The sequence below is a fragment of the Muscardinus avellanarius genome, assembly GCF_963383645.1.
Source record: "Muscardinus avellanarius genome assembly, chromosome: 6".
Classification (NCBI taxonomy): Eukaryota; Metazoa; Chordata; class Mammalia; order Rodentia; family Gliridae; genus Muscardinus; species Muscardinus avellanarius.
The window spans coordinates 106,983,780-107,008,099 of record NC_137791.1 but is presented as its reverse complement, the minus strand read 5'-3'; the positions used below and the strand labels follow the sequence as shown (position 1 = coordinate 107,008,099).

The 24,320-nt window shown below is 42.2% G+C and overlaps 1 protein-coding gene across 1 annotated transcript in view; it reads left to right on the top strand.

Annotated features, from left to right (window-relative positions):
• Positions 1–3,690: 3,690 nt before the first annotated feature.
• FAM114A1 (family with sequence similarity 114 member A1) overlaps positions 3,691–24,320 on the top strand; it is a gene marked incomplete at both ends in the record, with an annotated part of 73,155 nt that continues 52,525 nt past the window's right edge. Inside the window, 2 exons of the mRNA XM_080697258.1 lie at positions 3,691–4,038; positions 17,508–17,598. Of these exons, the coding sequence (XP_080553384.1) occupies positions 3,691–4,038; positions 17,508–17,598 (439 nt within the window). The remainder of the gene's footprint in view (positions 4,039–17,507; positions 17,599–24,320) is intronic.

Here is a 24,320-nt window from a genome sequence, read left to right as displayed (position 1 = left end):
CACCTATGTACACAAAGCTGATAGTAGTGATTCCTTCATTGATCCTCCCTCTCCCCCCTGCCCTTCCCCTAGCCCACGTCCCTGGCTCCACTGACATTTCTTTTTTCTGAAGCTCATTTGGTATCCCAGTTACTCCCTAGCTTCCACATGTTAGAGAAAAACTTAGGACCCTTCACTCTCTGTGACTGGTTAATCTCACTTAACATAATGTTCTCCAGGTCTATCCATTTTCCTGCAAATGATATAATTTTCTTTACTGCTGTATAGAATTCTACTGTGTGTATATATCCCACAATTTTGTAATCCATTCGTCTGTTGATGGACACGTAGATTGGTTCTATAATTTGGTTATTGTGAATCGTGCTGCTGTGAACATGAATATTGCATATATTACTGTAATTCTTTGATTTCAGTCCTTCTGGAAAGACACCCAGAAGTGGTATCGCTGGATCATAGGGTGGATCCATTCCCAATTTTCTGAGAAATCTCCACACTGATCTCCAAAGCAACTGAACTAATTTGCAATCCCACCAAGAGTGTAGAAGAGTCCCAATTTTCCCACATCCTCAGCAGCATTTATTTTTTTTTCTCTTGATGATTGCCATTCTTAGTGGAATTAGATGGAATCTCAGTATAGTTTTGATTTGCATTTCCCCAATTGCTAATGATGTTGAACATTTTTTCATGTATTAATTGGCCATTTGTATCTTCTATTATAAAGTGTCCATTTAGTTCAGTTGCCCATTTCCTAACTGGGCTGTTTTTATGTGTAAGTCTTTTAAGTTTTTTGTATGTTCTAGACATGAGTCCTCTATCAGAGGGCTAGCTGGCAAAAGTCTTCTCCCATTCTGTAATCTTTCTCTTCAGACTCTTGACTTCTTTGATGAGTAGAATCTTTTTAGTTTGCTATAATCTCATTTACTAATTCTTGTTTTAATTTCCTGAGTTTTGGGGGCCTTATTGAGGAAATTTCTACCTGTGCTCAAAGCCTTTATTTTGGTGACTCAGGGTCTTGACAAGGCCACTTGGTCCCTGCAGGCAGAGATAGGTTCAGCCGCAGCCCTGGGATTTGTCTACAAGGTCTGGCTGGGCCGCCTGGGGCATCAGATCTTGAGGTGTTCAAGTGTGAAGGGAAGAGCGTGACTGCTTGTGTTGAGAGTTTTCTGCAGTCACTGGCTCAGTAAGATTCTGCTTTTTCCTTGCTGGCGTTGGTCTCCCAGAGCTGGCAGTCCAGGCCGCTGCCAGCCTCACCTGGCTCACTACGATGGTGCTGTCTCCATTCTCTGCTCACCAGGTGAGATATGAGGAGGCTTTCCAGTGCTCTGCTCTCTGTGCTGCGTCAGATTCCACTGCGTTTCGGCTGTTGTTCTGTTGAGTTCTGGCTACTTGTTTTCCTTTGCCAAGAAGCAGTCTTTCTGCTGGTTGAGTTCCAAGTCTCAGAGCACCTAGAACATGCTATCTCCCTCTATTCCACCTTTCACCTTTAGGATTTATTAAAAGAAACAAAACAAAAAACCAAGAAAAAGATTAGTATTAAGAGTTAATAGGTTTCCTCGGGGACAGGAATGGGGGATGTCTAGTTGGCCATCAAAATCACTTGTCTAGAGGTAGAATTTATTTTATATCAGCAGTATTGAAATGTAATTCACATATCATAAAATTTGCATACTACAGAAATCATTCTTTTTTTTTTTTTTGGTGGTACTGGGGTTCCTGGAAGCCCTTCTACCTCCGGGCTACACTCCCAGACCTCTTTTTACATTTTATATTTGGAAACAGGGTCTCCTAAGCCAGCGCGCGTGCGGCTGGCTTCGAACCTGCGCGATCCTCCTGTCTCTGCCTCCCAAGCGCGGGGATTACAAGCGTGCGCCACCACGCCTGGCCAGAAATCATTCTTTTAAAATGTATGGTTCAGTGAATTTTGGTATAGTTACAGAATGGTATGACCATTAAATTACATCTAATTTTAGAACGTTTTTATCACCCTCAAGGGAAACCTCATCCCCATTAGCAATGGCTCCTCATTCCCCCTTCCTCTGGCCCCTGAAAACCACTAATTTCTTTGTCTTTATGAAATAAAAGGTAGGTTCTTGAGAGCCACAGTGTAGAAGTGGTATGTGAAAACGGACAGAGAGGAATGTGATCCACAGAGGGAGAACAGCCATAGGAAAGATCAGACAGCCTTGTGGAGTGGCGTTTTGAGGAGACAAAAGGGTTAGCATGAGCCATGTGAGTAGGCCCATCCCATCACAAGCCCAGTGTGATAAATGGCTTTTCACATACCATGATTTTAGTAGCAACCTGAGATTTGACTAATTGGTAAGCACCGACGTCAACAAAAACGCCCTGATTTGTCTGAGATTTGGCTTGTGCAGCAGTGAGAACACTGTGTCTTCATTCTGGCCTACACAGATGCTCCTGAACAAGCCTTCTCAGTCTGTACTAATGCAGCTACTAGTCACATGTACCTATGTAAATTTAAGTTGCAGTTATTGAGAAAATTAAAACCTCAGTTCCTCCATTGTACTCGCTACATTCCAAGTGTTACAAAGCCCCTCCTTGGTTACTGCATCAGATAGTGCAGGTGTACAGTGTGTGCATCATCATAGAAAGTTCTACATCAAGTTACTAATGGCATCAGTAACTTGTAAGCTTCCCAAAGAATGTTCCACATGGTAGGTTACTTTATAATGGCTACACTCCTCATTCGGCTTCATTTTTCACTTCTTTGCATTTTATCCTTGTGTTTCCTTGATTAAACTGTTGTCCAACCAGAGTCCGGACCTTCACCAGCCGGCCCCCAACAAGCACATTCATGTGTATGTAAGTCTCTTTCTTGCTGTTAATCTCTGATGGCATTGCAAAACTAAGTGGCAAATCTTTTTTATGACCTCTCAAATATTTTCTATGCTGCTCTCATTTGCTACAAAGATAATAAAAGATAATAAAATATAATTTAATCAATTAAATAATCTTACAGTCACAGATTAATAGTCTTATTTCCCATACGCATATCCCTTGCTATATGCAAAGTAAGAAACTCTTAACAGTTGAAAGGCAGGTCTGTGGGTGTATATTAGTTTCCTGTTAAGGCTGTATCAGATATTTAGTGGCTTGTACCAACACAATTGTATTCTCTTGAGGTTCTGGAGGTCAGAAGACTGAAATTGGTTTCCTTGGCTAAAGTCAAGGTGCAGGCAAGGCAGGTTCTATCTGGAGACTTTCAGGGAAGAATGGTTTTCTTGCCTTCTTCAGTTTCTATTGGCTGCTTGTGTTCTTGGCTTGTGGCCCCTCCTTCATCTTCAAAGTGCATCACTCCAGTCTCTGTTTTGTCATCATAGTAGCTTCTCCTCTTTCTAGTCAAATCTCTCTCTGCTTCCTTCTGGTAAGGATACTTGTGACTATTTAGTGCCCACTCCCGTAAACCATGATGATCTCTCCGTCTCAAGGCCCTGTATTTAATCACGTCTATAGCATTCCTTTTGCCATGTAAAGCAATATCCACAGTTGCAAGGGCTGGGAGATGGATATCAGCCTACCACAAGCCTACCACAAGGTTACATAAAGTTACTATTAGTAGATGACTGGTTACCCCATCAGACTTGAGTTACTGAGCGCTTTGAATTAAAGGTTAACAATTCAGATGAAAGCATAAAGCATTTGTTTTTAATTGTGTTGACAGATATTAAAATGTCTGACGATGCCAATGGCACCTTAGCCCCTGGAGACGGAGCAGAAGTCACCGAGATGCCCAGTAGTGATGCTTCGCCTGAAGATTCAGAAGCGCAGAGTGACTTAGCCACAGCTTTAGATGAACCAACATCAGCTGACCCCAGAGGAGATCTGCATGAGGATGCAGCCAGTCTGGGTGCAGAGACTGCTGCCTCTGGGCACCCAGAGCAGTTCAAAGATGCTGGTACCACGGAGACACCCCTTAATGGAGAAGTGACCGAGGATGCACTTGTTGAGTGCATTGATTCCGTCAGCCTCGAGGGAGAACCTGGATCTGAGATACCCCTGAAAGAACAGAATGATCTGGTAAGAGCGTTCATTCAGTTCAACTCAGCCTAAGTTCTTCGTGACACCTACTACCTTAGACTGTCTTCTGTCCACAGGCTGGATACTTGTGACTCTGTTTAGTGCCCACTCCCATAAACCATGATGATCTCCACATCTTAAGACCCTGAACTTAATCACATCTTTTGCCATGTAAAGCAATATTCACAGTTCCAAGGGCTGGGAGATGGATATCTCCCAAGTTAAAAAGACAGGGGGCTTACTTTGGCCCACAGCCTTCTTGCTGACAAAGACCCAAGGTATCTCAGGACATCATATGGCCAGAAACAAAAAGTATACAAGAAACCTAGCCAAACTAGCTTTTACAGCAGACCAAATCATCCATGATTCACATAAATGGATTAATCCATTTGTGAGGGCAGAGCCCTAATCACCTCTTAAAGCCCCCCTCAACTCTTAATATCTTATCATGGGGACTAAATTTCAACATGAGTTTCAGAGGGAACAAACCATATCCAAACCTTAGCACCTACTATGTGCAGAGCTTTGTGCCAAGTTCTGCAGGTGGGAATTGAGAGTTCGAAAATATGCTATGGCAGGCCGGGCGTGGTGGCATGCGCTTGTAATCCCCGCACTTGGGAGGCTGAGACAGGAGGATCGCACAGGTTCAAAGCCAGCCTCAGCTACTTAGTGAGGCTCTCAGCAACTTAGTGAGACCTTGTTTCCAAATAAAAATATATATATTAAAAAAAAAAGGTTTGGGAATATAGCCTGGAGGTAGAAAGCACCTGGGTTCCACCCCCAGTACCACAAAAAAAAAAAAGAAAAAAGAAAATATGCTATGTCATCACCTCTATTGTTAAAAATGTGCTGTATAGTGAGGTAAGACATATGAACAAGTAATTTGTCTCTAATATTTGCATTTTGATAATTGTATTAATGATAATAACAACCACCAATGTATTGGACACAGTCTATGTTCCATGCACTTGATGAGCAACTGTATATGTTATATAAGTCATTCCACGCAACACTTTGAAGTAGGTTATTATTAACTCCAGTTTATAGATGAGGCACCCAGGCTCAGAGATATTAAATAACTTGTCCCTGGCTGCTCAGTAGTAAACAGAAGATATAATATCAGACTTAATGACTCCAGGTGATTAAGGGGCCTGACTCCATCCTGTTTCTGTAAGACAACTTAAATTTAGTTGGGTATTAACAAATCCACCATGGAGATCTTCAACGTTTGGATTACTGTTGTATCATTACATACCACCTTCCAGGGGACCAGAGGCAGAAAATACCCCTTGCCCATCTCATCCCCCTCAGTGCCTGCATCTGTCCCTCTGGAGCCTAAGACAGGCCAGCATCTTCCTGCTGGTACCCTGTACTACATCAACAGGCCTGGCCCAGCAGAGTTTTTCTGATGCCTTCCCCTTCAGGCAGCGAGAGGTGGATGGGGTGGGAGATGCTCAGTACTGAAGGAGAAAATGGCCACCAGTCCTCCATCCTGTCCAGGGACAGCCTTCTAGAGTGATGATACTGGAGAGGGTCAGGGTCTGCACCTTGCCAGCTTTGGACAAGACCCTGGGTTTTATCCCCAGCACTGAAAAACACTCAGTAAAAGCATTTGGAGAGAACAAGCCATTCATTCTTTTGGTTACTAGGTCATTTTCATATGCTAATCTTTTTTTCTTTTTGCAATACTGGGGATGGAACCCAGGGGCATTCTACCTCCAAGCTATACCCCCCAGTCCTATTTCTTTGATTCTTTATTTTGAAACAGGGTCTCGCTGAGTTGCAGATGGCCTCACTAAGTAGCCGAGGCTGTCTTTGAACCGTGATCCTCCTGTCTTAGCGTCCAGAATGCTGGAATTACACAAGTCTGCGCCACCAGGCCCGGCTTCATATGCTAATCTTAAAGAAGAGCAACAACATCCATAAAACACAGGGGAAATAAAAGCAGGGCATTCCTAAGCTTCAGGTTTGGTGATTGGCATGCTACTGATAGAGAGATGAACCAGAACATTATGCCTCCCTGCCCAAAATAGAGGACAGGCAGGCAGAGTGAGGGTTTGAGCAAGGTTTTCCCAATTCTAGAACCTGTTTTGCCTCTCAGCTGCCTTTCTACTGTGGGGACCTAGGGCTCCAAATTTTTATTGAAAGTAGTATTTCTAATAAATATATTGGCACATTAAGAAAAAAAGTATAACTGAGCTACACCAACATAACTGAGATGACTTAAAGAAGCCACAAGATCCCTACTAATTCAAAATCCGTATGTATGCTGGTGATGGTAAATTATACATTCTGATTTCATGCTTCTAACAATTATAATAGGATTGTTAATGAAGATAGCATAATAAAAATTTAGTATGCTCTTATCACATCTGCCTTCTTAAGTCCTTGAATGGATCCTGCTTTGAAATGCCGTATAAACCTCCTTAACGCTATAGAAATAGAGCCGACTGGCAGCAGATCTCCCCCTCTCTCTAGACCCCCTGGTACATGTCAAGGACTTTGGATAGGAGAGCATCTCCTCATAGCAATGCATCCTGCTGGGTGGAAATGCAAACACTGGCCAGAGTTGGGTGTGTGGCTCTGGATGCACGAATGTGGTGCTGTATCCACAACTCAGGTAGAACCAAGGCATGGAGGAAATACCTTCTTTATTTGTGCATTTGTTCTAAGAAGGACAGAAAGTTGATATGGCTGCCAAAAGGGTCCTGAGGGAAGAGGGTTTCTCTTTTACTCAGATTCATCTGAACCCTTCAATGTAGGTGTAAATTTAGAGAATTACCAGAAAGGAGTCTTCTACTCTTTCATCTTGAGTTACTTAAGTTAATATCAAAAGTTAATTTTGTACCTAGTCTCTGAATATTTCTCATTTATTCTACTTTGCCCTTTTTTGGACACATAAGAAATCTTTTTTCTTCAAAAATGGAAACTATTCTTTGTCTAGAAAAAAACAACAACAACAATTTATTAGCAATACTACTTTTTTTTTTTTTTTTTTTTTTTTGCGGGTCTGGGGATGGAACCCAGGGGCATTTGACCTCCAAGCTACACCCCCTGCCCTATTTTTTATTCTTTATTTTGAAACCGTGTCTCAGAGTTACAGAGGGCCTCACTAAGTAGCTGCGGCTGTCCGTGAACCCTGATCCTCCAGGTCTCAGCCTCCCAAACGCTGGGATTACAAGCGTGCGCCACCATGCCCGGCTGCAATACTACTTTTAATAACAACAACAACAACAAAACACTTGATTCAAAAGTTCATTTACAAGTTGGTTACTGGGATCATAGGTCCACAAGAAATGGCACATCCTACCAAAAAACAGCCAAGCTCAGAAGTCTATTTGATCCCAGGTATATCCAAGAGTGATAAAATTTCTTTACCTCTTTAAGAAAATCTCTATGGAACACTGCCTGCCTTTTTTATTTTATTTTTTTTAAAAAACTGGTTAAATAGCTTTTGAGCAAGGATGTACCAGGGTTTTCTGGAGCACATTAGATTTTGAGAGAATGTGTTCATAAGTGTCTGTGTCTTTCTGTAAGTGATTTGTATCTGCATAGTTACTTGGAGTCTGGGTCCTCTTAAAGTCCACACCGTTAGTTTCACCTTTGCCTGATTCAGGGTGGAGGCTGTCCTTTGGCCAGTGGGATGGTTGACTGGACCAAGGCCAGAGAAGAGGTGGGGGCCTGCCAGATGAGGCCAGAACCCTGCTTTGAGGATCACAGTTTATGCAATGAGAACATCTGTCTTTGGGGCTCCTTTTCTTTTTCATCCATCTGTTGTACAGACTCAGAAGCCATAAGACCAAGCCTTTCTGCAGGAATCTACTCAAAATCACCCATGGAAGATGTTTCCAACCCCCTCCTCACCTGAACATTGGAGGTTAGAACAGTTTCTCTAAGAACATCACCAGTTCCGTGACACTATACTTCATGCCAGGAATCCAAGTGGTATAACTACCTTTAAGACGCCTGCAGGCTAGTTGGGGGAGGCAGTGTTGTATAAAAGCAATGATAGCATCCTATAGCATGAAGAAGCCTTTGGTGAAGCACTTAAATTAATCTTAACTCAGGGAAGTCTTCAGCCTCAATGCAGAGAGGTTTGGTGGTCGTGATATTTGTTTCCAGGGATCTTGTGGGACTATTAGATAACAGACTAACAACCCTAAAGGAGCTGCCAACCTTGATCAAGTTTGTACTTCTGCAATTCTACCTCTGAGCTACACCTCCAGCCCTAATTTTTATTATTTATTTTTGAAACATTCTTAACACCAAGAAGTATTACATAAAGCGGGGCATGGTGGCACACGTCTGCAGTCTCAGTACTTGGGAGGCTGAAGCAGGAGGATCACAGGTTCAAAGCCAGCCTCAGCAACTTAATGAGACCATCAGCAACTTAGCAAGACCCTGTTTCCAAATAAAAGATAAAATAGGGCTGGGGGTGTAACTCAGAGGTAGAATGCTCCTAGGTTCAATCCCTAGCACCACACACAAAAAAAGAGAAAGAAATGAGATATAGTATTTTTAAAAAGCCATGCTGAATACCAATGCGTAAAGGCAAAATTAGAAATTCCAGTACCAAAGCCAGGTGTGGTGGCACATACTTGCAATCCCAGCATTCAGGAGGCTGAGACAGGAGGATCGCGGTTCTCGGACAGCCTCAGCTACTTAGTGAGGCCTTTTGCAACTCAGTGAGACTCTCTTTCAAAATAAAGAATAAAAAATAGGGCTGAGGGTGTAGCTCGATGGTAGAATGTCCCTGAGGGTTCCATCCCCAGTACCAAAAAAAAAAAAAAAAAAAAGGAAAGAAAGAAAAAAGAAAAAGAGAAATCCTAGTACCATTACAAGTAGTCTCAAGTGAAAACCCAGGACTGTGGACTACCACTAGATAGTTCTTGCCTAGAAAAAGAAAACAGAATGTTTAAGAGCCATAAAGTAGCTATCAAAGTAGACAAAGGGAAGGAAAGCAGGCCAGCACTTGCCGACGGCAGATTTTTGCATCCTGAACTGAATGAACAGTCTGCTTCAGTTCTTTGGGAGTGCTTCCCCTTAGAGGACTGCTGTATCTGATGACACCCACTTTTTGGTTTGGGCAATCAGGATGGTGGTGCCATTTGGCTATATAGGGCAGTGCTTTCCAAATCTGGTGGTGTATTGGAATCATCTGAGTTGCTTGTTAAAAAAATTCAGATTCCTGGGCTCTAGCCTCAGCCTGCTTTTCTGCTACCTTCTTCCTTCCCTCTTTCCTTCCTTCCTCCTTCCCTCCCTCCCTTCCTTGGTGCTGAGGATCAAACCTAGGGGCGTTCTACCTTCCAGCTACACCCCCAGCCCTCTTATTTTTTTGTTTTGAAACAGGTTCTCGCTAGCATCAGCTTCTCTCATACTGGGATTACAAGAGTGCGCCACCACACCGGGTTCTGAGAGATTCTTCTTCAATGCCTGGCGCACACTTCTAATCCCAGTTCTTGGGAGTCTGAGACAGGAAGATTGTAGGTTCAAGGACCAGCTTCAGCTACTTAGTGAGCCCCTCTGCAACTTAGTGAAACCTGTTTCCAAAATAAAGAATAAAATATAAGACTGGGGGTGTAGCTTAGAGTAGCATGCCACTGGGTTCAATCCCCAATACTACAAAAAAAAAAAAAATCCTAGAAGCTGATTATTTTTTATGAGTTCCCACAGATGGTTTTCTTGCATTCTGTCTGTGCACTGGTATTTGGGAGTCATTAATACTAAGATACAGAGTTAGCAGGAATGGAGAAGATGGTGAGTTCTGTGTTGAGCATATTTTGTTGACAGCATATTATAATGGTCTAGAGAGGCAGGTAATGTAGGGACTGTCAGCACCTGTATGGCTGTTTAAGTAATGTAAGTGGATGGGACTGTCCAGCTGTTATATATCACTAAAGAAGAGCCAAGGCCTAAAGTTCCCCCTGGAAACTCCTCTCTAAACCAGCGTGGTCATGCGCAGCTGCTAGTGTTTTCTTGGTTTGTCTTTGGTTTGTATTGTTTGGTTTCGGATAGTTTTGGTAGCCAGCAAAGATGTTGAAATGGCAAGAGATGTCTGTGGTGTCGGCATCCCATCACCACATTCTATAAATGAAATCAGGTCTCAAGTTTCATCTTACCACTCTGACATTTTAAAATAACACATTAATTAACATGGGAGTTAAATATAGTTCATGAGAACTGCTTTCTGCGTGGGCTTGAGAACCCCTCATTGTTCTGTCCTTTTTGGTGGTTTGTCTGCTACCTTCAGTGAAAGGCTCACGGGATTCCAGAGGTCGGGTTTCTTCCCCCGAGAAGAAACTTGGCATCGTGTAATCAGAATTCCCTAGCATTCAAAACTGGGCGGAGGGCCATTTCCATAGACAAAACCCTTTTTTAATATGCCCTATTGATATAAAGGTAGGAAGAGTTGATTAAATGTATTTAACCAGAGCTGGGCGTGGTGGCACACGCTTGTAATCCCAGTACTTGGGAGGGTGAGACAGGAGAATAGTGGTTTGCAGACAGCTTCAGCTACTTAGTGAGGCCCTCTACAACTTAGTGAGACCCTGTTTCAAAATAAAGAACATAAAATAGGCTTGGGGCTGTAGCTCAGAGGTAGAATGCCCCAGTACCACCACCAAAAAAAAAAAAAAAATATATATATATATATATATATATATATAGCCATCTATATATCTTGTATACCTTTCATTTCACCATCTAGACCCCTTTTAGATACTCCGAATACTACTGAAAAGTCCATTGTGTTTACCAATTAAAATCCATTTTTGCAACTCAGTATGCTAATTAGCAAAGCATCAGGTGTTAATGAAACACAGATAGTAGAATTTCTCATTAGAGCTGTCTCTGGAGTGCAGCTTTCCTGATTAGAATGCCAGCTGACCTCCCTGGACTGTGCATATTTTATTGAAATCTTGACAGCACTTAGATTGTAGCTTAGTCTAAGAAGCATCCACAATATCACAATATGCATGTAGAAAAATTCTAAAGTAAATAGCTAAAATTCTAATACTAAGGAAAAGGAGTTAAAAAAAGTAAGAGTCAGAAGATATTACATGAACGCCGTATGGTCTGGATATAGTTTGAGTTTGTGCCTAAGCGTTCATGCCTCAGAAGATTGGTTCTCAGTGTGGCGATGTTGACAGGCGAGACCTGTGGGAGGTAGAGACTAGTGAGAAGTCTGTAGGTCACTGGGAAACTGCCCCAGGAAAAGGGTTAAGGCAGCTCTGGGGAACCCCTGAGCTCACACACAAGAGTAGGCTTTTAAGTCATAAACCTGATCCCCAAATTGCTTCCTGCTTCCTGATTTGAGATGTGATCTCTTCCACACATTCTCCCACTATCTGCTCCTCACCAGAGCCAAGCTGATGCCAGGACTTGCCCGTGAATCTCCAGAACTATAAGCTAAATACATATTTTCCTCACTAAGTTAGCCTGCCTCTGGGATTTTGTAACAGTGATGAAAACATGGACTAGTACAGACACCATGACAATAGACTACAGTGAATATAAAAGTGGTTAATAAGCTCCAGATGCCACCAAACACTCAAGTACTAAAAAGACTGAAGTGGGTCCATGGCTTTGAAGGTAAGGGAGCCAGTGTGAGCTTGATGCGGATCTCGTGGCCGCAGCGGGCGTCCGCTGTGCTGGGTGAGGAAGGAAGACGGGTGTGGGTACAGAAGGTAGGCACCTTTTAATTTTTCTTTTCAAGAGGTGAAGAAAGAGGTAGTGCGGAAACCAGATCAGTTCAAAAGAAACACTTTGTCCTCGAGGCTGTTTTCATGGGCTGATGTTGGGATGGAGAAATCGTGTGTGATTAAAAGTAGGAAGTAGCCCAAGGAGTTGAGATGGAGGCGATGGTATTGGCTAAGAAGAAAGCATCATTTCCTTGAGAGTAGAGGGGGAAGTAATTGAGTCAGGTATAGTTAGGTTTATGTTTACATAGGTCTGGGGTCCAGGCCAGTGTATGTTTTGTGCATAAAAAGAACTACTCAGACATTTAACTTGGTTTAAACAATCAGTGTCTAAGTTATTAAGGTTGCAAATTCAAAAATTAAATCCTTCCTTAGGCTTTATGTTTATCTCACAAATCTTACTCTATTTAGAGATCCAGAAAAACTGGCCACTTTCAAGAGGTTTTTGATTTATGTTTGATTCATGTTATCAAGTTAAACATGTTCAAATATTTTAAACTGCATTTAAAGTGTAATATATTCTATTTCCTTTTTAAGTACCTCATTTATCTACTGATGCAAACCCCTGCTGAGTGCTTAATAATTGTTATAAAGCTATTAAATTTATAGAGTGGACTTAAAGACCTCTTAAATATTATGTATGCATAAATATAGGGAGATTTTAGCTTAAACTCAGAAGTCTAGTAATTCATTTCTTCATTTTAAATTGAATTTCAAAAATTGTCACTCAGGTCAAATTCTACAAATATTAGTAGGCTAGAAAAGACCAAATGTGCACAAAAATATTAATAGCCTGGCTTTGATGCCTTAAACCTTTCTATATTTAACTTTTAAATCTTCACCAGGGTTGAGTGATGTATATTCAACAAGGAAGAAAATTACTTGGAAATAACCAAGCCCATTTTCAGCCAGATACTTTGACAGAGCTGCAGGCACCCAGAGCAATTTATATCCTCCCACTATTGTGCTGAGCCTCTTTTTAGAGTGGCTAGGTCATAAGTTACAAAACCTAAAAAAAGGTTTTCGTCTCACAATCCTCTATGCAAGATGTCCACAATACCCAATTCTTCATCTACTCAAGGAAACAGGACAGCCAGGGTGATCATTGATGTTTCACACATTGATTTCCCCTCTAAATCTTAAAGGCCTTTGAATTTGATGGAATTCTGAAATTTTTCAGTGTTTATCATTCTAATGATATCTTTGAGCTTGACAGCCTAAAATAAATGAATTTTATTATTCTGTTAGGAATGGAACCCAGGATCTCATGCATGCAAGTCAGGTCCTGAACCACTGAGCTACACCCACAGCCCCATTTGCTGTATGTATTTTTGTTTTTGTTTTTGTTTTTGTTTTGCGGTACTGGGGAAGGAACCCAGGGGCATTCTACCTCCGAGCTACAGCCCGAGCCCTATTTTTTTATTCTTTATTTTGAAATAGGGTCTCACTGAGTTGCAAAGGGCCTCACTAAGCAGCTAGGGCTGTCTGCAATCTTCTGGTCTCAGCCTTCTGAATGCTGGGATTACAAGTGTGCGCCACCACACCTGGCTGATGAATGTATTTTTAATTTCATGATAAAGATCTCTAAACTGGATACCAGATATATATGTAAATTTTTTTATTTCTAAAAATTTTGAACTTGGTAGGATCTCGCATTCTTTCATATTCTTAGGATCACACAGTAGTTGTAAATGTTAAAGTGATCTTTGGTTGAGTTTCCGATCTCGATCAATCCATGTCTGATTTGCTGTCAGAATATGAGGTCATTCTTCTGAAAGTTTATGGGGAGAGGCAGGAAGTTGAAAGAGTTCTCATCTGATGGCTTCTGTTTTCTCTGAGTTAGGACATGAAGTTGTCTGTTAAAGGAGGTGAGAGTGACACAGGGAGAGGGGGAGGAAAAGCCTTAAAATAATTTTATTTGATAATGAGAGATCTCAGTTGATCCATATTCCCAGTTTTGTAGTCTCATAAATGTGTGACATCAAGTAGAGATAATATTCATGATGAGATGTATGCATAATTTATGTTTAACATTTTATGTACTTTTGTATTAAGTGTGTACATTTAGTCATCTAAGTATTTGCCACTGATAACAAATATTCTTTGTAGTTGATCAAAAAGTCCTAGTTCACGCTGGGCACAGTGGTGCATGCCTATAATCCCAGCCACTTGGGAGGCTGAGGCAGGAAGATTGTAAGTTTGAGGCTAGCATGGGCAATTTTGTGAGACCCTGTCTCAAAAAAAAAAAAAAATCCCAGCTTAATGTCAAAGAACTTTATTAATAAGGCAATTGAAGAAATCACATAGAGCAAAAAATTCTAGACTCGTTTAACATTTATTTCCATTTGCTAGTCAATTACCAGCTGTCCGAGCTTATTAAATATTGTAAATTTGAGTCAGAAGCTGTCACCCGTAAGTTTGTTAACTCTTCCTAATCATAGGTAGTGATTTGTCCTGTGAAAGCATGATATCAATCATTGACTTTCATCTGGCCTCATGATGGTATAAAATTGTTACTGGGTTTCGTTGCTGGAGTGAAACAAATCAATATAGATACCAAAAATAAAAGCAGACAGTTTGAGTATTTCCACTCATGTCAACAAGCTTCTCATTGTCTCCAAACTGAACAACAAGAACAAAAAAAGACAGCCAACTCTCAGTGCTACTTGCTTCTTAGTCTTAAAAATGCAGTGTCTTATTATTACTACCAGCTTACATTTAAGGAATGTCCTTTGCCAGGCTCTATGCTCACAGCTCTATATGAATTACTTAATAATCACTCTACCTGTGAGGCTATTGGTTATTATAGTTCTTACACTACCATATCTTGCATTTCATAATGGGGAAATGAAGGCTTAGAAGGAACTTGAATTGCCCAAAGTGGCTGAGTCTGGACTCAGCACGGAGGGATGGTGTTTGAGAATTACCAGGTGCGTCAGTTAGGAATGCATTTGGATGCAGGTAACTAAAATCCAACCTACAAAGGCTTACAAAAGAGCAATTGAAGGCCGGGTGTGGTGGTGCACACTTGTAATCCCAGCTCTTGGGAGGCTGAGACAGGAGGATAACACAGGTTGAAAGCCAGCCTCAGCAACTTAGTGAGACCCTGTTTCCAAATAAAGTATAAAATAGGTCTGGGAGTATAGCCCGGAGGTAGAAAAGCCCCTGGGTTTCATACTCAGTACCACACACACACACACAAAAAAAGAGCAATTTATCTTTTATCCTTTAATAGAAAGAATGAAGCCAGGCAGCTGCCCACGTCAGTTTACAGGACCAGTAGTGACTCTGGTTCTTTGGCCTTTCTTACTGGCAGCAACAGTGATTTCTCAGTTCCAAGTATCATGTCCCCATGCAGGACAGGAAAAAAGGGGGAGGGCAAAGAGTTGACACTCACCATAGCTGTGTAATTTATTATAAAAGCAAAAGTGTTCCATGTATACATCTCATTGAAAACTGTTTTTCACGAGCACCCTATCTCTTCATCTGCACAGTGGGAGACAGCAAGGGAGAAAGCAGTGGGTGGTGACTGATGGGCAGCCTCGGGTCAAAGTGCAGAATCTGTGGGCTGTGCAGGAAGTGATCACACCTTCCTGAACTAATTTCCTTCCCTGCCTTCCTGCTTGCTTGCTTGATTTTCTTCTTTCTTTCATTGAAAATGCTGTGCTTCTCCATGTAGTTAACTCCTGCTGCATTTATTCTTGCCTTCTTTTCTAGAAGATGTTCCCAGATAGTAAGAGAACACTATGGTTCCAGGAACTGAGTCAGGATTCATTGGTTGTAAGTAACAGAAACTCATGCACTTCTGAGAAAATGGATCTGTTTCATGTAGCAGTATTGGGAATGGCCTAGGAAGATTTGAGAAAGCTATGATTATTAATATATTTCAAAAATTGGGTAAAGGGCAAATCTGTGCAAGGACTTGGTTTCCACCTAAAAGTAGGCAACTATTCCAATGTAAATTAACATAGCTAAAAGTAATTAACAAGTCAATAGGAGAGGAGAACCAGGCCTTTCTCTGTCTAAAGACAGATCTTAGGAGAGGAGAACTAGGGCTTTCTCTATCTATGGACAGATCTACATGATAAGCCAGCTAAGTTGGTAGGAGGGGTCGACCTTCATGAAAGGAGACACTTTGCCACACCTTGCTGGGGGAGGTACCTTACAGGGACGTTCACTACATCAGAATTATGTAAACAAGATGGAGGTCATGGGTATAAAAAGTCCGGTCCATGTGCTGTATCTTGGGAGTGGTGAGTTGGCCCGGGCCACCCTCCCCACTCATGCCATTTTGGCATGGGGCTGTAACTATTTTCTGTATTTCTATTTTCTGTATTTCTTCTTTTTAATAAACTGCTTTAAATCTTCAGCAACTGTCCAAGCTATGCATATTTATTCGTAGCTTAGGACCAGAACCCGCGGTTTTTCTGTTTTTGGTCGTTTTGGGTTTTGTTATGGGTTGGGGGAAAGTGTGTCCGGGACCCTCGCAGAGGTTTCCGGGGAACAGTTTCCCCACAACCATATTCTCCCAAATCCTCTCCCAAATCCTTAACATTTCAGTCACTTATCCCACAAAGATTTATAAGTACTCATTATATTCCAGGGACCCTCTTAGGCTCCTGGGAACATATCAGTGAACAAAACATTTCTTTTTAAGTGAGCAGAAATATGAGAGTATCTCACAGAACCCAAAGACAAAAATGTAGCAGGGCCTCAGGAGGGCTGGAAACCAGGGGCTGAGAAGCTCTCAGAAATCCAAACAGCCCCTCCGAGCATGTCTCCTCTGTTCTGATCACTGCTTTTTCTTAACAGCAAGTAGAACAAGGTCAGTGTGTTAGCCTGAGTTTTCCTCTCCTACTCAAGCAGACAGCTTATGTTGATCCTCAGTCTCCAGTCCCCATTCCAAAAACCTGGGCCAAAGAACTTGAATCCACTGAGGCCAGGGTGAGAAATGTAGTCACAGTGGTCATCTGAGTGAAGACAGACACCCCGAATAGAAAGGGGTCTCACTCTCAGAGCCTGTGATAGCTGCCACCGCCCTCCAGGCTTGTCAGCACCTTTCTAGACACTCTGCCCAACACCTATGCCCGGGCTCCTGCCCTCCACCCCGAGGATGAAGATTAACTCCACCTTCAAGAGTAATTGTGTTGAGCCAGGCGTGGTGGCTCACGCTTGAAATCCCAGTACTTGGGAGGCTGAGACAGGAAGATCGCAGGTTCGCAGCCAGCCTCAGCTACTTAGTGAAGCCCTCTGCAACTTGGTGAGATGCTGTTTCAAAATAAAGAATTTAAAAAAAAAAAAAAAGGACTAGGGGTATAGCTCATAGGTAAAATACCCCTAGGATCAACCCCCAGTTCCACAAAGAAGAAGAAAAAAGAAAGAAGAGAGTTCTTCTGTTTAGCTTTCTGAGGATTGCCTGAGTCAAGGTCGTTTTGAGTGTCTTCAAATCACTTTTGTGCACTAATGTGTTCTATCTTTTCCCCCACTCGACCTTTGTCTCTGTCTTGCAAATAATGGGAGAACTGAGGCTCCTCCCTCACCTCAGAACGAGGGCTCAGAAGCCGCATCTCTGTGAATCACTTTGGTTCCAAAGTATGTCGCAATGTGGGTCCAGGCATCTTTTTATGACCCATATAAAGTATAAGTTAGTAAGATGTGGTTGTTGGCGATTTTTTTCAAGCTTCCCTTTGTTTCAAATCAATGGGTGGTTTTCCATTTAGGAATAAATTATGCTGAATTGTGCTGACCTGCTGCCAATCCTTTACTCTGCAGGCTGTGGATTCCCCCCCTCCCCAGGGAAGAGGATGGGCAGGCTGGGGCTCCTGGGGCAAATCTCTGCTCTCTTCGGCATCTGCCACCGTAGGTGAGTATTGTATGTTGCTTTGGAATGAAGTTCAGAAGCTTACAGGAGCTGACATTTTGATTTTACTGTGTGTTATTAGAGTTTAGTACTAGCCCATGAGCAAATTAGTTTTACTTCTTCCTATTTCATGTGCTTTATGTGAATTAATATGTTTGTTCCTCAAGATAACCCTATAAGCATTAGGTACTTTTATTTTCTCCATTTTACAGATAAGAAAGCTGTAACACAGAGAGACTAAGACTTTGTCCAAAGTCAATAATATCTGGGTTGGGATTTGAAAGCTATGTAATAAAGCTTTTAGTCACTGTATTTTATTGTCTCTTAAAATATAAGATCTAAACTTTTATAGTATGTTCTTATAGCTTTGGGTTATCATTCCTTTAAACTTAAAAAAAATGTGCAACCCACATACTCCTTAAACAAATTTGAAGTATTTTGATAAAAAGAATTTCATCAACTGGACATTAAAACAAAAATGGAACAAAACATGCATGTAAAAAGGACACACACACACACACACACACACACACACGCGCGCGTGCACACACACCTCGAGGCTAAAAGTCACTGTAAGTGCTGAGCACTGCTTTTAATTCTGAGCTTCCTGGCTACCAGTGCATTATTTATTTCTCACTGAATGAAAAAATTGAGTTTACCTAAATAAATCTATTTTCCTGGTATTAAGAGATTTCCAGTATTTGTTCTTATACAAAGAGAAAGTATAGTGGGCGGTGCCTTCGTCAGCGCAGGTCTGTCAGGATCCCCTGCTCTCCTTCGTGTGTCCACTCCTCATGAATACTGAAGGTCGACTGTCACATGTCTGTGATGACTTAGCAAGGGCAGCCCGTCCTGAAGGTGAAGGGCCAGGGAAGAACAGGCAGCCACAGGTAACGAAACCGTCAGGTCCTCTACCTCAGACGCTGTCCAGGTCCAGCCCATGGCCACGGGGAGCTTGTGGTTGCCATGGGTGGAGCAGGCACTGCTGCTCCTAAATCCAGGAGGGGAGGAGGGCCTGGAGTCATTTGTCTCACCCCAGTGGACCATGGCGGCCAAGAATTTAAGGTACAAGTATCCAAGGTGAGAGGCATAAGACCGCCTGGCAGAATGGACAGATCATGCCCGAGTTACGTCACTGTCATGCATCCGTTTGCTCAGGAGGGATCCAGTAAGAAGTAGATGGTGGTCAAAAAAATGTTGACCTCTGGCATGATCCAGGAAAGCAGCCTTTCTCCATTGCTAACTAAAGGGGTCAGAGACGCCTCGGATGCCACACGTGTTCTCTTATGAACCAAACTGAAGTGAAAGAGCCCATTTCATTTTCTAAGAAGGACCCAGAAGGGCGAGGACAAACTTCTATGCCATCCTTCTTCCTTGGAACAGTGTTTGAGGTCTTATTGGCCTTCCATTGGGGCTTTTCAGTGGCATTCTTTGTGAACCAAAAGTAAAAATGGAGAATCTATAAGTCTCTTTAAAGAATGTAATAAGCTGGGCGTGGTGGCATTCGTGTACTTGGAAGTACATAATCTCAGTACTTGGAAGGGTGAGACAGGAGGATCGTGAGTTTGAAGCCACCCTGAGCAACTTATTGAGATGCTCTCTCAAAATGAAAAATAAAAAGAGCTGGGGGCGTAGCTCAGTGGTAGAGAGCCCCTGGGATCATTCTATAGCACCACAAAAAATAAATTTGAATAAGTTATTAAAAAGTAAATACTTGTGGCCGGGTATGGTTGCTCATCTGGGAGGCTGAGACAGGAGGATCGTGGTTCTTGGCCAGCCTCAGCTACTTAGTGAGGCCCTTTGCAACTCAATGAGATTCTGTTTCAAAATAAAGAGTAAAAAAATAGAGCTGGGAGTGTAGCTCAGAGGTAGAATGCCCCTGGTTCAATCCCTAGTTCTGCAAAAAAGAAAAAGTAAATATATCACAAAACAGTAAAGTGTCTTAGATGCTCCCAGTTATAATGATGTCACAAACCAACCCTAATAAATAATGAATTTGGTGCATCCGAAGATTCTATTAGAACTAGGTAATTTAATTTCTCATTAGAAATCAAATATAAGTTCCTTCCACAGAAGATAAAGACCTTCTACCCAGTGGGTAGTGGGCACAGGTGCTTTTGTCATCCTTGCAGGTGTACCTGCGTGTGATTGCTCTGCCTCTGATTGGCCAGGTCATTTGCCGTTACCTCTCAGTCAGTGACTGTACCTGTTCACTTGACTCTGGGCTTTGCTGAGCCTTCATAAGGTTTTCCAGCTGGGCTGTAGCTGTAGCTCAGTACAATTCTCTCTCCTAACAGTGCAGGGCTCTGGGATTGATCTTTAGCAGTGGGGAGGGGAAAAAAGCTTTTTAAGCCTTTTCATCTGCCAACTGATAGCTTGCCTGTTGGATTTACTACCCAGCATTTTCTTAGGTGCCCCATGGTAATCTGACCTTGGCACATGTGCAGCCTTGGTTCCATGACCTTTGGCTTTTGTTACCTGGTTCCAAGTATACCAGTTTACTGCTAAAAAGCAGGGTTTCTGTGGCTTCTGTGATTTCTATGGCTGGTCCTGCTCCATCAGGTAGAGTAAGCCTGTGAGACAAAGGCTTATTCTGCAGCCTGTGCTTGTATTGTGTGTTGCTCTAAAAGCGTCCCTGTTTCTGAAGCCCTATGAAGAGGACAAATATTGTATCTTCTATCCTTTGCAATCAATTAACAATCTGGTGGCCCTTGCCTGGCTCCGTACAGTAATTGATCCAGAAGAGCCTAGAGGGAAAACAGCTCACAAACCAGTGTGAGCGTTACGTCAGTCACTGTGTTTCCTCCTAAAAGAAACCACAGTTGGCGAAGATGTGGTTCTCTTGAGTTTCCTGACATTTGCACAATGCCTTGTAAAACATCAGAATGCAGTTCAGTATACTTTCTTGTGTTGGATGTTAAGGAATTACCACAAATTTTGAGGCTTAAGGCAACTTGCCTTTGTCATTTCATGGTTTCCTTGAATCAAGAGCTTGTGATGTGCCACAGATCGGTCCAGTTTGTTGTCATCCCTAAATCCCGGAAACATAAGAAGGCCTTGAGGTCATTTGCTTCCTCCCAGTGGGCCATGCTGTTATTTCAGCTACTGCTCCAATGTAAAGTCACAGCACACATTGTCCAGAAGTCCCTAAAGTATGCCTCGGGAGCACGTGCTGCCCAGAGTCTTCCCAGGTGGAATCAAGGCCCCACCAGCTGCGTCCTCAGCCGAGGTCCACCTCTGCCCATGGGGCTGGTGGCTCCACCTTGGCAGGACAGTGCAAGGAGGAGAGGTCCAGGAAGGAGATAAGGCCTTGTTTCTGCTCAGCTGGCACCTCTGTTCAAAGGAGTCATCTTGCAGGGTCACTCAGGGTATTGGCAGAACTCAGTTCCTTCAGGTGCAGAAGTGAGGGCCTCATTTTCTTGCTCATTATTGGCCAAGGGTCACTCTCGGCTCCTAGAGGCCACACTCAGGTCCTTCTGTGAAGCCAGCAGGATAATCTCTCTCCGACTTCAAATCTCTACCTCTAGGTAGGGTTCAGTCCTCTTTAAAATCTCACTTTACTGCCGATGATCGTTGTCTTGATAAACCCAACTTCAACTGACTAGGAGCCAGGTGTGGTTGCGCAGAGCTGTAATCTCAGTACTTGGGAGGATGAGCCAGGAGGATCACAGGTTTGAGGCTAGCTCAGCAACTTAGCGAGAGTCTCAGCTACTTAGTGAGACAGTGTTTAAAAAAAAAATAGAATAAGGCTGTGGGTGTATCTCAGAGGTAGAATGTCCCTGGATTCAATCCCAGTGCTGCAAAATAATAATCATAATGATCATAATAACAACAACAACAACAACTGGGGACCTTAATTGCATATGAAAAATCTCTTGATAGTTGCCAGATAATGTAACATAATGACAGCAGAGAAATCACATCATATTCACAATCCAGTGAACACCCAAGGGAGAATGAATTCTGTGGGGTGCACGCACCTAGAACAAGAATAGTGACACCATCTGGTAGTACTATTTATCACACTTCTCTTTTCTGTTTGAAACCTCACCGGTTATACACCAATTCCAGAAACTTTACCATTTTATGGCTCTGGGTACATGCTGGAATTTTGAAAAGGGAGAGCATCTTTGTACTTTTCCCCTGTTTGCACACACACGCAATGGCAATGTGTACAATGAGGAAGATCATAGAAAGCTTGAAATATTCCCATTCTAAGAATCTCTCAGGACAGACTTTAGAAAACAGGTATAAAAATTGCTCATCACCCCTGATCATCCATTACAACGAATACAGCAGAAATAGAACTGGATGCCTTCCTGAAATTGGTCCTAACTATTTTGGTGATTTCTGGTCAATACGTCTGTGACTTTACACAGTAATAGAAGCCAAAATAATAGTAATATATACTTTAATACTAGATAAGTATCTTTGAGAATCTTATATTAAAAACTAGAACATATAGCATAAGAGTAGATTTTAAGATTGTAGATCTCAAGCTTGCATAAGGAGAGCATAAGATTGCATTCTTATGATCCAAGGCTAAAAACGGGCTGTGATGGTTGAGAGCTTGACTCCCCAAAGGTAATAGGGAATCACACCCTAAAACAGGGATTGGTATGAGGCTTAACCATCTGTGAAAGCTTTAAAAAGTTATGAGTAAGGCGAGTGTGGTGGCGCACACCTGTAATCTTATCTACATAGGAGGCTTAGGCAGGATGACTGCAAAGCCTGGGTAACCCAGTACTGAAAAGAAAGGAGAAAAAATCAGAATTGGAGAATATTATACTAAGTGAGATTAGTCAGTCTCAGAAAGCAAGGGTGGTCTGTTTTCTCTCATTTGTGGAAGCTAGAGCAAAAATAGGAAACATTAGGGACTTTAAATAATGCAGCGGTAGATGGTAGAGTAGTTGAAGGGGGTGAGGAACAAGGGTTAGGGAGAGGAAGAAGGGGAGCTGGGGAAGGAAACAATTCAAATATTAAAACAAGCCGGGCATGGTGGTGCACACTTGTAATCCTAGTACTTGGGAGGCTGAGACAGGAGGATCCGGGTTCATGGCCAGCCTCAGTTACTTAGTGAGGCCCTCTGCAACTTAGTGAGACCTTGTTTCAAAATAAAGAATAAAAAATCAGGCTGGGGGCATAGCTTGGAGGTAGAATGCCCCTGAGTTCAATCCCCAGAATAATAATAATAATAATAATAATAATAATACAATATGTAAATGTATTTTTACTAATATCAGTAACTCATGTGGGGAGGGAAGTGGAGAGAAATACACACAGCTGTGTGTGAGCCATGTATGTTTTTGATACATAGAACTTCTATGATGTATAGATTATGTATAATCTATGAGGTATAATTTTAATGCACCAATAAGTTATAGGAAGAAACCATGTTTATGGTGGGGTAGCACAGCTCAGTGGTGGGCACTTTCCTGGCATCTGCAAGACCCTGGGTTCAGTTCTCAGCACCACACATACACACAGAGACAAGTTATGGGTGGCTTCCTGGACTGTGGTCTGTACTGAGCTGCGCCCATGGGATTGGGGGAGGAAAGCTAGGCATAGCTTCCTTACACGCAGACTTAATATCAATCTTGGGGCTTTGTAGCATTCACAGTTTATTATCATAGGTCAAAGAAACTTCCTGGGAAACAGAACACTCACAGCAACACACAAGCCCTTGAAGGTTTATAAATTACCTGCGGAAAGGAAGGAAAGGAAATAACCACATGTTCAATTGCAATTGATTTCCACTCAGAAATCTCGTGTTACCCCCAGGGGAATTCCAGTTGCAGACAGGAGTGTAAAACACCGAGTTCTTAACAAAACACAGAGCTGTCAACTGAGCACTGACACAGAAGCCAACACTTCTTACGGTTGTTGAGAAACTGCATTCACAGTCGCTGGGGACTGACTGTTTTGAGTTGGCAGGAGAGTGTTTGGAGACTGGCCACACTGAGAAGGTGGTGTTGTCTTGAAATGAGACTCTGCCGCGAGTCCTACCAGAGATCTGGTCCTGAGAGCGCCACTAACTTATCACAAGACCGAGACTATCGCTACCTGCCTACACCATGCGCTTAGCCCCTGTGAGACACCAGTGCTCTCTTTGGAAATGTGTGGGAGGGGAACTTGAGATTTCTAAGGTCCCTCCTTCTACCAGTATCCAAGGATTCCATACTCTGTGGCAACGTATAGAGAGCAATAGATATTTGTAAGCATCGTGCCAAGTTGAAAAATATAGAAGACTGATTGGCTTTCTGTTATTTTGTGTTTTTATAGCCCTATTACTTTGGCCCTAAAGTTAAGGAAAAATGAGGAAAAGTGACCTTCCTGATGTTCTATGAAGTCAAACGTTTCTCAGTCAACAATTCTTTTTTAGCAAGGCCTTAACTCTTGAATTTGGTTTATCCACAGTCATACTGTCACCACATTCTAAGAAGACTTCATCATCTGCCACTCATGCCTTTGGACAAGTTTATAAATAACAGCATTTATTATTCCAGGCAGAAACCAGAGTGGGAAGTGTCAAAAATATAGAAAAATGTAATATATATGTATATGATAATTCCCAAATGATGATGTGACAACCAGCTGCGATTCCTCATGAGAATCTTATAGACCTACCATATTCTTAAAACTTATTTGTAATCCAAAATGAAAGTCAGCAGCGCTGAAACACATACAGGTATTCCAGAGTAAAGCCTCAAGAGTAGAATAGAGCA